At 40.6% G+C, this 17,624-nt stretch overlaps 2 protein-coding genes across 2 annotated transcripts; one reads left to right on the top strand and one right to left on the bottom strand.

The window, feature by feature from the left end:
* The first annotated feature begins 1,803 nt into the window (after window positions 1-1,803).
* LOC125988941 (mitochondrial glutamate carrier 1) lies at window positions 1,804-5,629 on the top strand. The gene is made up of 9 exons (XM_049754812.2): window positions 1,804-1,949; window positions 2,251-2,376; window positions 2,862-2,917; window positions 4,128-4,218; window positions 4,286-4,404; window positions 4,512-4,707; window positions 4,775-4,932; window positions 4,999-5,074; window positions 5,143-5,629. Exons 1-9 carry the CDS (start codon window positions 1,927-1,929, stop codon window positions 5,303-5,305), a joined length of 1,008 nt encoding a protein of 335 aa, XP_049610769.1. The 5' UTR covers window positions 1,804-1,926; the 3' UTR covers window positions 5,306-5,629.
* A 653-nt stretch (window positions 5,630-6,282) lies between these two features.
* On the bottom strand, window positions 6,283-15,745 carry tspan2b (tetraspanin 2b). Its single transcript, XM_049754864.2, has 8 exons — window positions 15,503-15,745; window positions 10,853-10,955; window positions 8,800-8,897; window positions 8,637-8,711; window positions 8,477-8,560; window positions 7,963-8,019; window positions 7,794-7,886; window positions 6,283-7,721 (listed from the first exon to the last, which is right to left on the bottom strand). Exons 1-8 carry the CDS (start codon window positions 15,569-15,571, stop codon window positions 7,656-7,658), a joined length of 645 nt encoding a protein of 214 aa, XP_049610821.1. The 5' UTR covers window positions 15,572-15,745; the 3' UTR covers window positions 6,283-7,655.
* Between the last annotated feature and the right edge of the window lie 1,879 nt (window positions 15,746-17,624).

The following is a 17,624-nucleotide window of genomic DNA, read 5'->3' as shown; positions in this document are numbered from 1 at the left end:
AATAAAAAATCTTTTGGATAGAAACTTCAAATTAAATGTGGGCAGGAAGGCGGGAGGAATGGTGTGCGATGGTCTCCAGATTCCTGAGGTTATTAATAAGACTCTCTGCAAGGACTGCGGCAACGATTTAGGTCAAACTATTTCATCTGACTTTCTTATGAGAAGTCTCCCTCCGATAAAAAAGACCCCCAAAAATCTCGGTGTGCTCAGCTCCGGAACAAAACTCAGGAATACATTTCTTTCCTTTTTAACTGGATTTTTCTTTCTAATAAGATGTACTTTTTTCCCTGTTTTTTTTTTTTTTAACTTTTGCACTTTTCTTTTCCAATGTTTCAATTATGCCACTATATATCTACCAGAGCCTTCTGGTTTTGCGTTTAAAAACAATATACAAGTAATGCAATTCAGCTTGGATGCGCTCATTGAAAAGGAAAATAAAACATACCCATTAGGCATTATGTTTGATAGCACGCCAGGTGGCCATTCTCATCTACCACCTGTTCTTTTGAGTCTCGGCATCACGTTTATGCCATGCATTTAGTTCAAGGGGCTGTTTGGATAATATTGTTTCAGTTACAGCCACCGGAAAAACTGTTGGACTCAACGTCACTCAAATGCACATTAGATTGTTCTTTGCTGTCCTCTGGTGGTTCAAATTGGCGAGCCGCTATGAATTTCTGTTCAGCTACACAATTTTCTAGGTGACTTCTCAAATTCACCATTCATCTGCATGTCTCACCATGTTCAACATTTTAAAACAAAATAGTAATTTCCGTATATACATGAACATTTTCCCTGAATGTCTACTTAATCCCATTGGGGTGCACAACAACAACCTAACTTTCTGTCACAAGTTTCACACACATTAGGGTTAAGACGGTTTCTTAAGCACTCAACCGATAGCCATACACTCAAATACAACATCATAAACAGAGGTATTTGCACTTTGTATACCATTTACTGACCTGTATGAACAGGTGGAAAGGAGAAAGAGATGGGAAGATGGGCACTGAATTTTGCCCAGATTGCACCTAAGGAACTAATGTGATCTCTACCTCAGGGGTGTCACAAACGTATAGGCAAATATATATTTATATGACTGGTAAACAGTAAGCTGATAAAATCTCTGTTATGGGGTCGTTTGGAAAAGAGCTTGTGTGCCGTAAAGATTTAATGTGCTCACAGTAATCTTTTATTGTAGAATCAATTTATAACTATTGAAAAACCTAGATGGTAGGTAATGAGCTAAGCTACATATGAAATGAAGGTAATCTAGCAAGATAAGTTAATTGCTCAACTACATCAAAGTATTAATAAGGAACCAACTTTTGAAATAGAACTTTTTGAGTATAAATGAACAACCAGAATCATAACTGAATTGGATGCAGAAACTCTTTGTATCCTTTCCCAGGGATGAAATGTCTTTTCAATATTGCATCATGTTGGCCTTTCTTTCTTTCTTTCTTTCTTTCTTTCTTTCTTTCTTTCTTTCTTTCTTTCTTTCTTTCTTTCTTTCTTTCTTTCTTTCTTTCTTTCTTTCTTTCTTTCTTTCTGCACCTACGGGTCATCTAACACTTATGGGCCTGCTATTCACTAATGACTGCTTTCACTTCTTAGAATAGAACTGTTGACAAGTCATTTTATTATTGCTGTAAAATAGAAGACTCTGATTTAGAAAGTATTTCCGCCTGACAACCTTTCTGATTGTGGTTTGCTTTTGGCAGGCCAGTGAGGACCCAGGCTCCATTTCTTGGCTCGCATAGCAGGGGGTGTGAGTGGAATTCATCCCTGGAAGCGCCGTGTTAAACTTGTCTATATATACAAGACAGAGCCACTCTTTGCTCTTGCCTTGCGCGGAGCCTTACTGAGACGCTTAGCTGCTCATCTTATGCCGTTGTGCTTTTGCACACACAACAACCCAAAATCATGACCCACCAGCAACAGATGAGGTAGGAGGAAGATGCCGTCCATGTGTAATTTCTTTTTATTTTTAGTTAGTAAATTAGGTGACCCAATGTTGCAATTCTGCAGTTACTAATAATGCATTTGCACTCAAACCACAAATGATCACAGTTGTTTCCCAAGTGGTTGTACTCACTTGTGGTGCCAACACTGCTACTCATCACCACATCCTACTTGTTAGAGTGTGCACACAAAACCAGGGTGTGTAGAGTTTTGCTGTTTACAAATAATAAGAGCAGCAATGATTGGTATATGTACATATTTGTGTTTGACTTTTCCTGATTTCAGCTTGCCAGCAAAACTGATTAACGGAGGAATTGCAGGCATGGTTGGTGTCACCTGTGTATTCCCAGTCGACCTGGCCAAGACGCGCCTGCAAAACCAACGAAGCGGGCAGCAACTCTACAAGAATATGTAAGAACACCACCCCCATTTACATGCATGAATACCAAACCCCTTCCAAACACATTTATTAACAAATTTTTCATATATAAGCAGAGATTCTCACAATTATGGGTAAAAAGTAAAGGTATTTCACTCTGTGCGTAATTAAATCATACCATTTATGAGTTTCTCTTTTTGAGTTGAATTACTGGAGTAAATTTGGGTTTTTTCTTGCAGCATTTTAATTAGTATTTTATTTATTATTATTATTATTTTTTTTACATATGCCTGGAATGTAGTATATTGGCATCATATCCCTCAGTGGTCTGGATAATCTTTTCATTTCTGCTATAATTTTCCATTCAAGTCAAGTCAAGGAAGCATGAAATGAAAATAATTAAATCAAATGTAATTAAAAGCAATCACTTTAAGAGCATTACCCAAATATATATATATATATATATATATATATATATATATATATATGTTTTTTTTTGTTGGTTTTTTTTTGTCAGGATGGACTGTCTTATGAAGACGGTAAAATCCGAAGGTTACTTTGGAATGTATAGAGGTAAGTAAGCTTCATTTGATTGTTGTTGGTGAAAATAATAATGCAACATCACTAGCATAATGTGTCACATGCTGGCGCCACCTGCCACACGACCACGCCCCCCTGTCAGCGGAATCGCCCCCACCTGCCACGGGCTCATTGACAGCGCTATATCAGCGCCGCCAGCGCAGACCCGAGTGTCAGTCTGTCCCGTGATGCTGCTTCGCTCATCAGTCCCTGTGAAATTGACTTGCTTAACAATTCGGAAATCCCACAGAATTGCCTGTCCACCCCAGCCAGATCGCCGCTCCAGCGCCAGCTATTCCCATCTTCCCCCCACAATAAAGTCTCTGTCGCTGCGCATTTGGCTGTACTGTCTGATCCCTTACATCAGGGGTAGGCAATTCCGGTCCTCGAGGGCCGGTGTCCTGCATGTTTTCTATGTCACCCTGTTGCAACACACCTGATTCGAATGATCAGGATTGTTATCCAGCTTCTGCAGACCTTGCCAATTATCTGACCATTTGAATCAGCTGTGTTGCAACAGGGTGACATAGAAAACATGCAGGACACCGGCCCTCGAGGACCGGAATTGCCTACCCCTGCCTTACATAATGAAGACAAGGAGAAATGTTTTCCTCACAAATCATCTACAGCAGTGGTTCTTAACCTGGGTTTGATCGAACCCTAGGGGTTTGGTGAGTCGGTCTTAAGGGTTCGACAGAGCCTCCACTGTGGAGGTCTGAACAAACCTAATTTATTGTGTAAATTCTGATATGCCAGTATGTAATTTGTTGTGAGGTCATGTATAGTGTTGGTTTTGTTCTTTGAGCAAGGTGATGTTCATGCACGGCTCATTTTGTGCACTAGTAAAAATCATCTATGTCTTGAATTCCCCAAAAAATTGTTTTCACTAACAAGGGGTTCGGTGAATGCGCATATGAAACTGGTGGGGTTCGGTACATCCAACAAGGTTAAGAACCACTGATCTACAGTCTGCTGTACACTTTAAACATTTTAAGTTTACAGCGCAACTGTCAAAAAATTCAATGTAAGGGTTTAAATAATGGTTCATAATAATGGTATTAGGTATTGCCAATGCATCACAGAGCGTTTTTAATTTTCCATTACTTTGCAACTATATTCATTCAGTGCCAGCCCAGTTAAAATAGATGCTTGATGTCTATAGTCGTCAATGGCAGTGAATGAGTTAATAAAATCCGCCTTGTAGGCGCTGCCGTCAATCTCACCCTAGTGACTCCTGAAAAGGCCATTAAACTTGCCGCCAATGACTTCTTTCGCCACCAGCTCAGCAAAGATGGGTGAGTTGTCCAACAAACAAAAAGTGGATCTTGCTTTCTTTGTTTGAACTCACGCATGTGTCGTCAGTGGTAAGCTGACGGTGTTTAAGGAGATGTTGGCAGGATGCTGTGCGGGAATGTGCCAAGTGGTTGTTACCACGCCTATGGAGATGCTCAAGATACAGCTCCAAGATGCCGGCAGGCTAGGTGAGCTTGGCAATTATTTATACAAACATGCGCATATACGCATACAGATTTTTAAAAAGCATTTGAGCAGTAAGAAGAAACTACATTTATCTCCCTCCACCGTGCAGCGGCACAGCAGCGGGTGATGCCCAGTGTGGCGTCATCTCTAAAGATGGGCGGGACCAGCACAGTCCTTAGTCGTTCTTACAACGCGAGCCCTGCGCCTCAGGTCAGGACGGTGTCAGCCACGCAGATCACACGAGACCTGTTGAAGACCAAAGGTGTCACGGGCTTGTACAGAGGCCTCGGGGCCACATTAATGCGGTGAGACCATTTTGCAACCTGGCTCGCCTTCTCCGGTGCCTAACATGTTTGTTTGTTTTCTCTTTAGGGACATTCCCTTCTCGGTCGTTTACTTCCCTCTTTTCGCACACTTGCACCAACTCGGTCAGCACTCATCAGAAAACCCATCGGTGCCTTTCTATTGGTCCTTTGTTTCTGGATGCTTGGCTGGATCCGTTGCAGCTGTGGCTGTCAGCCCTTGCGATGGTTAGCGTTTGTTTAAGAAATCTGGCCACACAGCAAGGCCAACTCTGATTGCGTTTGTCTTCATAGTGGTCAAAACAAGACTACAATCTCTGAAAAAGGGGACAAATGAGGAAACGTATAATGGAGTGGTCGACTGCGTCAGGTAAATTTACTTTCAGGAGGAGCTGAATCCTAACTCGAGATGATATGAAATATTTGCTTTCATTGCAGAAAAATCATGAGGAAAGAGGGTCCCTCTGCTTTTCTTAAGGGGGCCAGTTGCCGGGCCCTTGTCATCGCACCTCTCTTTGGCATCGCCCAGGTCGTGTACTTTGTAGGAGTCGGGGAGTTACTGCTTGGTTACACACCATATAGTATCTACTATTCGGCATAGACAGGTTTCGGGGATCCTGTTAAGAATGGGGAACGAGGTTACGAGACGTTTTTGCCCAAATGGCGCGTGACTCTGCCTTCATTTTCATGAGCCAACCCTAGTGCATTCACATAGTAATGAAAATTAGGATTTATACAACTGTAAATATATCTTGTAGATTTGATATTTTCTCAAAATTGAAGGAGAAAATGTAACAAATTTTGAAAAAAAAACTCAAATTGAGGGACTGAAAAATTTTGCAACCACCATGTCGTCGTTATGTTCAAATTCATTTTAGAATTACACATGTAAATACAGGAAAAATAAATTCTGATTCACTCTGGACTCACGCACTGCGTGTGTTTTGTTTCGCACGAGTCAAACATTCAGATGCAAAGTGTCGCCTTACCTCAAAGTGCACGCAGCACTCGCGTGGGCACATTTGTGGCTGTAGAAAGCGCTCATGCTGCAATGTTGGAGTAACTCTAGCCTGAGTGAGGCCTCTGCAAGATCACTCACATAAGTCAAGTGTTCAGCTGTCTTTACTACTCTGCTTAGTACAGTACCTTTTTCAACTGAGGGGGGATATCCAATACCGTCATATAGGAAATTAGTCCGACTGTGGAAATCACAAACTTCCCCGTCTCAAAGCAAGAATCAAAATGCACAAGACAAACAACAATAATAATAAAATAAATTCACTGATTTTCAAATTATGTATTACTTGTGCCCTCTCTGCATCCCTTACAACCTGGTGATCCTGAAAGGGGGATCCTTCCATCTGTGGTCCCTTCTCAAGTTTTCTCATTTTCCCCTGGCAGGGTTTTTTAAAGTTTTTCCTTGCCCTTTTGGGAGCTTAAGATCAGGGGATGCTTTGAGAATAATTGTCAATTTTTGGCTATGTGAAGCCCTTTAAGACTGTTTGTGATTTAGGGCTATACAAATAAACTTGACTTGACTTGAAAAATACATTACAGTTTAAAATAAAATGAAGGAAACAGGTTCAAAACGCTTTATTTAACTTCAAACTACTGTGTTGACCTGAGAAGCCCAAAATGGTACCAAAATAAATAAACACAAACTACAAGACGGCTTGACGTGTGCAATTATTATTTTTTGTTTAACCTTCATTCATCACAGCTCATGGTTGTGTTGCTATTAACTAAAAATTAATGTTCAGGTATGTCCAAAATTGCTCAATTACTTCTATAATAAAAAAAATACATTTAGGGCTAGGAAACACAGTTGAATGACACAAGTAAAACAACAACAATAATAAAAAAAAAGTTGAATGACTATGTGCTACTTGTTGAAAACATGTGCTAATTAAATGCAGTCCAACGTCACAATCGTGCGTGCTGTACATCTAGCCGCTACATCCGGACAGCACATTGTCGCTAAAACAGCTTGTCACTGAGAAAAGGCACATTGAAAGGCTGGTTTTCGGCCATGTGGATTAGTTCTTGACAGAAATGCTGACTGTACAACAACTATTACAAAACGTTATCTACACACAGTGCGATTGAATTAGCCACAAAAATGTACAGCTACAACCCCCCTCCCCTGGTGGATATTTACATAATGGAGCGCAAAGTGGCAGAAGAAGAAGAACCAACAATGACAAAGTTTGAAAAGCACAAAGGGAAAGCAAATGAATGGGCAAATTTGCTGATAGTCTTCAAAGAGTGGATTTCTCACCCGTGATGCTAAGAAAAAAGAAGCAGGTCTGTATTTTTGTTTAGCCTGGTCACAGGTTTTTTGGACTTGCATGAGGGTCCAGATTTACAGATTATAAAATAAAAGGGTGGCAATAATTAGATATTTATGGCACTGGGTTATATCCAACTAAATGACTTCACTGTGAAAGTGTTGATTATTATTATTTTTTTTTTAGTTCCCACAAATTCTAAAATTGCACTGCAGGCATTGTTTGGTCTCTATTTCAAAATAACAAAAATAAAATACGATGTTAAAATAAAAAATAGAAATAGAAAATAAAAAGGAATTAATGATAAAACAAAATCATACCGTAACCTAAACAAAAATACCTAAAATTAACATCAAACATTGAGCTGGATATGAAATAACCTACCATGTATCCCTCATAGCAAATTGTCTTCAGTTTTGCATTACCGTGACTCAAACAGGTATTTTACGTCAATGTCTGTGAAAGTATGTCGGTTTGAATTTGTTTGCGGTTGACCATCTGAAAGCTAAGAAGGGGCATCCCATGCTATGACGTTGTGAAATAAAAGACTACAAAAATAAAAGGGAGATCCATTGAGAGCAGCTGGGAACTTGTACTGATCCCCGGATCGCTTGGCAGATGACGGATGCATAATGAGGTTTGAATGAGGACTGCTGGGCTCGTTCATATGACCTCCCGACTGTTACGTACTGCGCAGCAGAGTACCATGCTGAAGATCATCCCGATGATCTGATTGAGAAAAAGGCAGCTTTCTAAAAAGAACATCAAATGGAACACATCACATGACTTTTGTCAACTCACCATGACGCCAGCGATGCCGATGCCAACGTACCCAATGATGTAGAGTTTACTGTTGAAGAAATCCTTGATAGCTGTCTCGCAGTCCTGCATAATCTACATGATGTCATGTGCATAGCAAGTAAGAAAATATCGCTCAGTTCAGTATAAAAGAAAAAGAACAGAATCTTACCTTTGTTTGCAGTTCTTGAGCAGGGCAGTTGTCAGCTAGCGTGCCACAACAATTCAGCTAAAAACGCAATGCAAAATGTTTACAATCATGCAGTACTGTTATCATTATTATTATTATTATTAAAACAAAATACTCTTTGCTAATTCAAGCACATTTATCACTATTAGCAAGTGGTTAAAAAAAATTAAATAAATTTAACTACCTATATATTGATTGATTGATATATCTTTATTTTGAACATATTTAAAACATGAAAATAGGGGAAAAAATTAATAAAACAAATAACACTTTTAAAACGTGAAAATAGGGAAAAAAAATAATAAAACAAATAACACTTTGATGTGCCATATCGTAGTCCATGAAACAAACCAACAAACAATAAACCAACAAACTGAAATAACAACAACATAAAATGCTTGAAAAGGAGTAGGAGGAAGCATAACTTTTTATATGAAAATCTTTTTGTGTGGATATTGACAGACAAGAAAGATTATTTTAGTCTCCCCCAACTTACTACTTTCTGGTACGAGATCATCAATGTGCTGTTGTTATTTTCATTGAAGGTTGTGGCATAGAAATTTTGAACGTCTTTGATTATCTAAAAGTGAGAAAAATATGTTAACAGGCACACATACTACAAAAAGAGTAACCAAGCTATTATGCTTTTTATGTACCTTGTCTTTGTTCAAGAATCCAAACACGCCTGCTGCCACCTCAGCGCCAAAGATGATCAATAAACAGGCAAAGAACTGGAAGAGATCCACACAGAAGAGCGATAATTAAAAAACTATACTGTATATCTGTTGATACAAGATCAGAGGTTCTGTATGGACTCACTGAACCCAGTAGACATTGAGATTCCCGAACAGCTCCACAGCAGCCAAAGAAACCCACTAACATCACCAGACTGCCAGCTCCTATCAGGATATATACACCTGCAAGAAGAAGGAATTTTTTCTTTAACTCTATATCACTCAAGTCACTATGAAATTGTGTGAGGAATTACTAATGATCAGTCCCAGAAAAAAAAAAAAAAAAAAAAAAGCGAAGCTTCATGACCCAAATAGGGAAAACTGTGGGGGACGGGTGATCATGTTTTAGCCATACATTGCTTTTCGTCTTCGTTTTACTGGATTTTTTTGTTTTTGCATTAAGTGTGGGGGACAGATCGCGTTTCTAATGAAACTGCGGGGATAATTCTACCCCATGCCCAGTGCTATCTGCGCCTATGAGGAAAACATTTGAATGCTTTTATTTCCTGTTGTTTCGGCTATATCTGTTTTTCACCAACATGGGGCAGCATAAATAAGACTAATGGATGAAATCGTCAAGATCTTCCTTGTGCCATCACATTTTGAGAATGTAACGAACAAAAGGCAAGATTGACGATTATCCAAAATTTCAGATTTGATTTGCAAGTAAACAGAGTGAAATCCAATAAATGCCTCACAGAAAAATTCATTTGGGGAATCGTCAAGTGAGATGACGACACCCATATATCCCATTAAAGGTACTCGTTTGGAAAAGTACAATGCGGGTCTGCAGGGACGAAGCAAGCGGACAATGGTTTGGTTCTCTTGTGTTGCTAGGCTACACCCCAGGTGATGTGGGCTCAGGTGTCAACGAAAGAACTTTACACAAGCACAATAACCCAGTTGAATGCAGTGTTGTTCTTCGTTGCAACTGGGAGACTTAAGTTATTTTTTGTGTCCATTTGAAACTGTTTGGAACACTTACAAGACTGTCTGACATAAACTATGTGGAAAACAAGAACAATTATTAAATATTAAATTGTATTATCATATTATATAGCATATTTATTGATTTATTTGTTCATTTATACCTCTGGTTATGAGGTGTCTGTGATCATATGTGGGCCTCCAATAGCAAAACAAAAAAAAAATCCGTTGGTCACATGATTTACAAGTGGCTTTGGACTCTCTGTGCGCTGTTGTGTCGTCCTTGTTTATACAGTCAGCGATCTGTTTAAATAAATGCTATTCTCACTTCTGTGGGCGTTACTGGCTTGTCCAAGTTGAACATCTCTCTTCCATAGCCCTGACCACACTTGTCACATCTGCTTTAACAGCTCACTCTGCGGTTTGCTGTTTTGAAACGATCTGCTCTGAAGGCCAGACAAGTCGTGCTCGGCGAAAGCAAAATCACCCGAATGTGGGGATGATTCAGACTGCGATTGTTGAGACTACTTCGCCTCAGACGCTACAATCACAAATTTATAAGCTAAAAACTGATGATGAATGTCTGAGAGATCAAATATAATACACACACACACACGTTTCCTGAAATACATTATTGGCTACAAAAAGGTTATTTCTAAATGCTCCTTTTTGCCAGTGAGTTATGTTATTTGACATTATCGTTTAGCACACTTCCCTTACAGGAGACTACAGGGGAAAAATCAGGAGGTCTCATGTGAATGTTTTTCCGTTGTACCCAAGATTAGAGCACATGTGGCTTTTGTGTGTGTGGTCACTGAGCGTTTGACCACAAGACGGTGGTAGGAATATCCCGAGTGATCTTGGCCTTTAGCCGAGAATAGCACAGAAACATGTCAATGGCAACAATTTAAGCCCCTTTCCAGACGGAAAATAAGGAAAAAGCCATGTGGCTTCTTTTTGTCACCAGTATTAAGACTGAACAGGAATGTGACAGCAAAGTAGCAACTCTTGCTCCATTCTCAGGACTGATTAATTGAATAAAATGGATTAATGACATTTTCATTTATCATTTTGAGTTACACTCCTGGTTATGGATTGAATTCAACTCGTATTGCAAGGCACCACTGCAATCATAACAATTAATTAGTTTGGCTTTTGGGTCACCCAGCCAGACATTAGATGTGAGAGACATGGAAAGTAAAGCTACTTACCAATGAAGTATGTGTCTGGAGCCTTATCGCCGTTGAGCAGGGACACAGTTTCCGGGTCAAAACGTAACCACAGCCCCACTGCTAGAACAAAGGAGCCCATCAGCTGTGGGTGGATGTAGCAGAAAGATTAGGATACACATTAAATGCAATTCCAACTATAAAGTACAAATGCACTCAGTAGAGGCAAACAAACATGCTGTATGGCCAAACCATATTTATTCTTTTATCAGGAATGATTCTTAAATACCTGTAAATACACTGACAAAGTGAGGAGAACAACAACTGCAAATGTGACATTAAAGAGGAAGTCAAGCACTGTTAAGATGAAGCCTAGTTTGTGTTTGTGTACTCAGATGCAGTGATCTGTATGACACTGCATACAAGTGTGTAAGTGTGCCTAATGTGAGTTGAAAGAAACCCTCAGCGAGTGTACATAGTTCCAAATAAAGCGGCTATGAAGAGCCTAAAAAGGGAAGTTTTCTTGTCTCCAACGCACTCTTTCATCGAGTCACACAGTACAACGGCAGCTCAACAAGCCCTAAAATGTCTTTGTATGTGCATCCACTAGTCTAAATACGGCATTCTGATTAATATTGAATTTGTGGAATATGAGTTAAGCAGCAAAAATCACTCATTTCTATCCATCTCAAGTGGCGGCCATTCTGCCACTTGCTGTCACATGCAAATGACCACAGTTGGCAGCTTGCGAGTCACAACCAATCACGGCTCAGCTTCAGACAACTGGTGAGCAGTGATTGGTTGTGATCTGAGATCTGGCAACTGATATCATTTTTAGTCAATAGCAAGTGGCAAAATGGCCGCCCCCGAGATAGATAAAAACAGCTGGAATTTGCCTGTTTAATTCATATTCCACAAACAAAACAATCAGAACACTGTTTTAACTAGTTTGGCTGCACAGAATATATTATTACAAAAAATTGTGGTCGACTTCCCTTAAATGAAATCTGTAGACAAATGAAACTTAATGGTTAGAATAACATAGTGAAAAAACATATAACTCATCTTGTGAACATGATTTCTTGTATACTATTGAGGAAGGATACTGTTGCTTTGTTTCAGCAACAGTATTAAAAAAGAAAGAAACACAGTAAATGTTTTCTGCTTAACAGACAACATATTCTCTTGCTCTGCCTAATTGTGGTTTTCCACCAAAATAAAACGAATGATGACAGGAAGTTTCCAGACGGGCCCTCCACCCTTTGCACTTAAGCAGTTGTATATACAGTACAAGTGTAATTTTGGTGCAGTCAAAATAAAATCATGACCTAAGACGGAGTATTTGTCAGATATACGACCTGCCGTGTTGACCACCGGATTGCATTAAGAAGAGCGTTTACGACACTCCTAACCATCTCTGGCTGTGCAACTGCAGCAGTGTGCCACCTTGAGCTAAACCAGGTCCTCCTGTTCGTTTGGAAAATTGGTTTCATGCTGCTCACATTTTCCTTCATTCATTGAATAAAAGTCTTCTCTGCACAAACATTATTGGACGCGCCTGACGTCAAAGTACTCCTGTGAGATTTTTGAAGGCATAAATTTGGTGGTTGCTACTCTGACACATCAATACAAGCAGCCAACGAAGACCCTTGCTCTTTGAGGATTTTCAACTCTTTGAAATTTTGAAATTATTGCTAGCACTGAAGCCCTAATGAACTCCAATGCCACCCACTACGATATGCTTACGTAAGCTGCCTAGGGATCCAAAGTTCTTGGTTACCCCTCGACTGCTTGCAACAGTCAACATGATATTTAAAATATGTGCTCTGGGGAAGAAGCTCTGTGGTAATAAATACCAGCTCAAGGCACCAAAACGTCATCAACCCCCCTCCCAATACTTTTTGTCTTGAATCATTACCCTTCCGAACAGTAGACACACCCAATCCCCGCCTCCGTCTCTCATCCCAAAGGGCCCCACCCAGGGCCCCACCCACCCCCTGACTTTCCCCCATGTTACCACCCAACTCCACCCCACCTTGTTCCACGCCCTCCCACGCAATACACCCGAGAGGACAAAGACCCAGTGTCTTCCTTTGGCACACAAAAGGAGGGAACGTGACAACCACAATGAATGAGATAAAAGGGTGGGTGTTTGTTATCACCTTTACTTCGCTGTGCGTAATCAAACTACATACTACTTGACATACGAGCTAGTTGTCCGCCGGGCCAGTTCTGGAAGTTGAAATAAACCTATATTTAAGTTGAAATACTTGTTTGATGGTGTTAAGGCAACTTTTAAAAGAGCAGTTGAATTGTGTCTTTATAAGCGGAATTTCCATGAGAGCAGAATGGACACACTCAGGGACAGTCTGTGGAATTATTTTATTTATTTATTTATAATTGAGTGTAAAATAAAGTAGGCGGCTCGGTGGCGCACTGGGTAGCACGTCCGCCTCACAGTTAGGAGGGTGCGGGTTCGATTCCACCTCCGGCCCTCCCTGTGTGGAGTTTGCATGTTCTCCCCGGGCCCGCGTGGGTTTTCTCCGGGCACTCCGGTTTCCTCCCACATTCCAAAAACATGCTTGGTAGGCCGATTGAAGACTCCAAATTGTCCCTAGGTGTGAGTGTGAGTGCGATTGGTTGTCTGTCTCTGTGTGCCCTGCGATTGGCTGGCAACCAGTTCAGGGTGTCCCCCGCCTACTGCCCGATGACGGCTGGGATAGGCTCCAGCACGCCCGCGACCCCCGTGGGGACTAAGCGGTTTGGAAATTGATGGATGGATGGATGTAAAATAAAGTGACAGTGCTATTTTGAAATGAAATAGATGGGTGAATGAAAACAGATCAAGATAGTGTTCCTTTATTAGTGAATGCTTGGGATAAAGACACGTCTCTGTATTATTAATACGATTTTTTTTTTTTTTACAGTAAAAACGTTTTCTGCTTTAGAGCACCTCGTTGTCAGCCATGAGTGTGTAGATTCTGTACGAAACAACTAGATGGGATATATTCCCGCCATCGGAGGCTTTCAATGGATCTATTTTAATTACTAAGACTTGTATAGGCATAAGAAAGATGCTAGACAAAGACGCGCTCATTTATATTTGCGATTGAAAGTTGAGTGGGGGTGTGGTTTAAGTCCATTCTTGGTGGACACGCCCACTGCGTTTAAAATTGGAGAGAAAGGCGTGGTTTTTTTCATGCTTTTGTTGTCTCATTTTTTATTCTACACAAACTTGGCAGGGTTTATAACAACACTTTAAAATTTGTTTAAAATTTAAAGAACCATCATTACATAGAATTAAAAGATGAAGATCTAATTATTGGGAAAGCTATATACGTATATAGTATATATATATTTTATTGTTTTACTTGGAAAACAGACATGTTAAAAATAATATTTTTCACCGTTGAGGCATGTTTCTATTGAGCAATGTTTATCTTGCACTGTTTATCTCTGGATATACTGTTGCTAAAAACAGCAGCTGTTGAACTACGCAACCAGACATACCAGCAAGATTTTCTGCTGTTAGTCTTTACATGGAACACACACAAAATAAACATCTTAATAGCAAGAGAATCTCTGCAGGAACTGAAAATCAAGATCAAGCGAGCTTTAGCCCTTCTGCTCCGACGGATTACTGTTCTGAGGCGAGCAAAATAATAGCTTGCGGTGCTGTGACATCAACACAGCAGCCACATGACATTCTGTTATCCCCACACTGATTTTTTGACGTTATCTAGGTCAAGTTCATGCCAGCTGACCCTCTTTTGCCATGTGAGCCGGTGCAACACGCCAACATCCCTCACAATCCCCCGATGACCTCTGTCACCCTCATCTTCTGTCACATTTGTCTACTAGCCTCCATTATTTGTGTGCCTTTTTTTATTTTTATTTACATCAGCCGCACTCCATCAAGATACAAGATTAATTATTCTATGTGGGGTATTCTCAACTGGAGGGGGCTGTTGCTGCTTTTTGGAGCCGAGCCGCTTATCCGGGCTGAAGCAGCAGGCTGAAGTGATGCTATTGTCCCGTTGTCACAATGGATCTATTCACACTGAGCCTCCGCCAAAGACACTCGCTGGAAAAGCTCTCTCTCACGTATACAAAGAAAAGTTCCATTGGAGAACATTGCTCGGGTTTGAAAAGTGTGTGTGTCACACACGCATGCACGCACGCACGCGCGCACGCGCACACACACACACACACACACACACACACACTTCATGTCCACCTGACTGCCGAGCGTCATTTAGAAGTGTTTTGTGCTAAAAATGTCCCAGTAGCTTAGAGGTGATTCATGTACGCTGACTTTATCAAATAACTCCACATTTTGTGTTAACGAGGTCATGTGGCGCCAACTAATGACTTGGCTTCCCTAGCTGGCCCATAATTTCCCATTCTTCATTCATTCTTTCCTTAAGAAAAAAAAAACTTGCGTGAATGAATGCTACTTTTTTTTCCTTCTATGGAAAATTTGATTTGCGCAGTTAAATAACAACAAAAAGCTCTTTCTGTCTCTCAAACCGCACTGACCGACTGCAAAATCACACTTTAGGCCCCACCGCACACCAAGCAACGGACGGAGTCAACTTGTATGTAAACAATCTCATGCACGAGTCACGGTTGCACTTGCTGCACCTGCGTGCACGCGCAGCTCGCGCCAGTGCTATCTTCACGGCCACTTACCCAAAAGATGAAGTTGAACACGAACAGAAGATATTTCACACATTTCATCCCTCCTTCCACTTTCCCCATGTTAACTGGCTGTGCTCTTATCCGCACAATACGGCCTAAAGGGAAGGCTGATGGGAGTCGGTTCCGTTACAAGGATCGTCCCAGCGAGTCACAACACTTGTGCATCAAGTAGCGATGTCATGGGAGCTCTCTCTCGCTCTCTCCCTCTGGTACACGCGCACGCGCACACACACTTAACACACACTTCTTTCCAGACCGCCCCCTTCTATAATGCAGAGGGAGGGAGGGAGTGCCGGGCTGCAGGGGGGCCTACAATGAGGATTTGGCAAATGTTTACAAACGAGGAGAGAGAGAGAGAAAAACGCTCCCACTCATTTCTCCAATACGCCATTAAAGATTGTAGCTACAGCTGCAAACATTTTCAGATATCTAAAAACAAAAGTCTGACTGGGGCAAGTAAAAAAACAAAAATGTCACAGTTTATTTTTTCCAAATAAAATTATTTTGGGGACATTGTTGTGTGGCACAACTTGTGTCCTGTGCTCATGAATATATTAATATAAATATGCAAAACAGTCTTCTTAATGGTAAAGCTGCTTCAATTTATTTCTAAAGCGCATGAATAAAACATTAAGTACATGATAACACTCCCAAAAGAATGGAGCGTAAATAGCAGCTGTTTCAACCGCACTAATAAAGCTTTTATTTGACTGTACAAAAAAGACAAAAAGCTGCGCTAGTTCTAGCTAACACAAAAGCTAAATTAAAACCCTGACAGCAACTCAAAGCTTATGATGAAATTGATTTGCTCCCTTTGTGTTGCTGCAAATAATCAGCACCACCAGGTCCAACATAAAAGTCACCCCGAGGGAATAAATAGTAGTTTATCTTATCTCTTCGAGAAATGTGGCCATGCTCTGAAAATGTCCTCGCCGAGGAACAAAGCCAAGCTGAACCCTGTAGGAGAGGAGCAGTCAGACAAAAATAGGTGATGGGTGTACACCAATTAATAACATGTCAATATCTAAATGGCTGTATTTTACTGTTGTACAGTAGGGAAAAAAAAAAAAAAAAAAGGTTGAGATCCCATTTGTGGTAGTACAGTGTCATCTTGTGGTAGGACTGCTGCATGTCCGTGGCCTTGTTTCCGGTAACAGTATTTACAGTCGAGTCAATCTAGTCCTTCCTCCATTAATGATTTTTGGGCTGCGTATTCTCAAAAAGGTCACAAGTGAGCTGAAGCTGACTTAAGGCAAGAAAATTGATGGAGGATTAGAACCATACAAACATACAGGACTAGTGTATTGGTCAACTGTACTGTCATCCTGGTCACAGATTAGAATCTTGGGACGGGTTTGTGCAACTTCTCTGCTGATGAAAAATTCTACAAATGCAGATGATCTTTTTAGCTAGATTAAAATATTTACCAGAGTAGTGATTCTCAACTAGTGTACTGTGTGAGTGCATGTTTCATATTTCGCTGATGTTTTCGCTGCATTTTCCTCCAAGCGGGAGCATGGAAAAAACAATTTGCGTTTTCACCTACCTTTTCACTTCTATTGTCTGTATAATTTTTGGGCGCAAATAGAAAGGGGTGTTTGCGACGTTGTGGAAGGGAACTGAGCCGACCTGTTTGCCCGTTTGGAACTGATGCACACTTTTGACATATTTATAATTGAAATAGGATGATATCCACCAAAGACATTCGCAGAGCTTTGAGCAGAGTCTGCCAGCACCACAATCAAATCTGCCAAAACTGCGTTACACCACAATTTGGTCCTGCTTTTTGATAGTCCAAATTCTAGTCTACTTTCCGTCAACAAATTTTAAAGTGCGCCGGAGGCAGCTAACAAGGAAATCCTCTTGGTGATCCTGAGGCTCCCAGCATCGCACAATGCAACCTGCCGAATTCCCAATTTTGGTAATCGAGACTTGGCCTGGCATGAAGATGTGCCTGTTTTGATGCTGAGCACATGTGCGCCTGTCTATGAGCCACTTTCTAACACCTGACTAGAAGTAAAAAATGGCCTATTAACGAACGTTATATGATAACTGTTGGTGGCCCTATTTCTAGAATTGAGCAATGTGTAATAAACATGTGTAATAAATATTC

This window comes from Syngnathus scovelli, chromosome 2, assembly GCF_024217435.2.
Source record: "Syngnathus scovelli strain Florida chromosome 2, RoL_Ssco_1.2, whole genome shotgun sequence".
NCBI lineage: Eukaryota > Metazoa > Chordata > Actinopteri > Syngnathiformes > Syngnathidae > Syngnathus > Syngnathus scovelli.
The sequence above is the reverse complement of the archived record's forward strand: the minus strand, read 5'-3'. Positions and strand labels throughout refer to the sequence as shown.

Excerpts from the sequence above, each read along its gene's own strand:
- LOC125988941 (XM_049754812.2), top strand. The coding sequence starts at position 1,927 with ATGACCCACCAGCAACAGATGAG. Across the intron at positions 1,950-2,250 it reads ACCCACCAGCAACAGATGAG|CTTGCCAGCAAAACTGATTA; the intron begins GTAGGAGGAAGA and ends TCCTGATTTCAG. Across the intron at positions 4,933-4,998 it reads GGCTGTCAGCCCTTGCGATG|TGGTCAAAACAAGACTACAA; the intron begins GTTAGCGTTTGT and ends TTGTCTTCATAG.
- tspan2b (XM_049754864.2), bottom strand. The coding sequence starts at position 15,571 with ATGGGGAAAGTGGAAGGAGGGATGAAATGTGTGAAATATCTTCTGTTC. Across the intron at positions 8,712-8,799 it reads CTCAATGTCTACTGGGTTCA|TTCTTTGCCTGTTTATTGAT; the intron begins GTGAGTCCATAC and ends GATCTCTTCCAG. Across the intron at positions 7,887-7,962 it reads CTCAAGAACTGCAAACAAAG|ATTATGCAGGACTGCGAGAC; the intron begins GTAAGATTCTGT and ends GACATCATGTAG.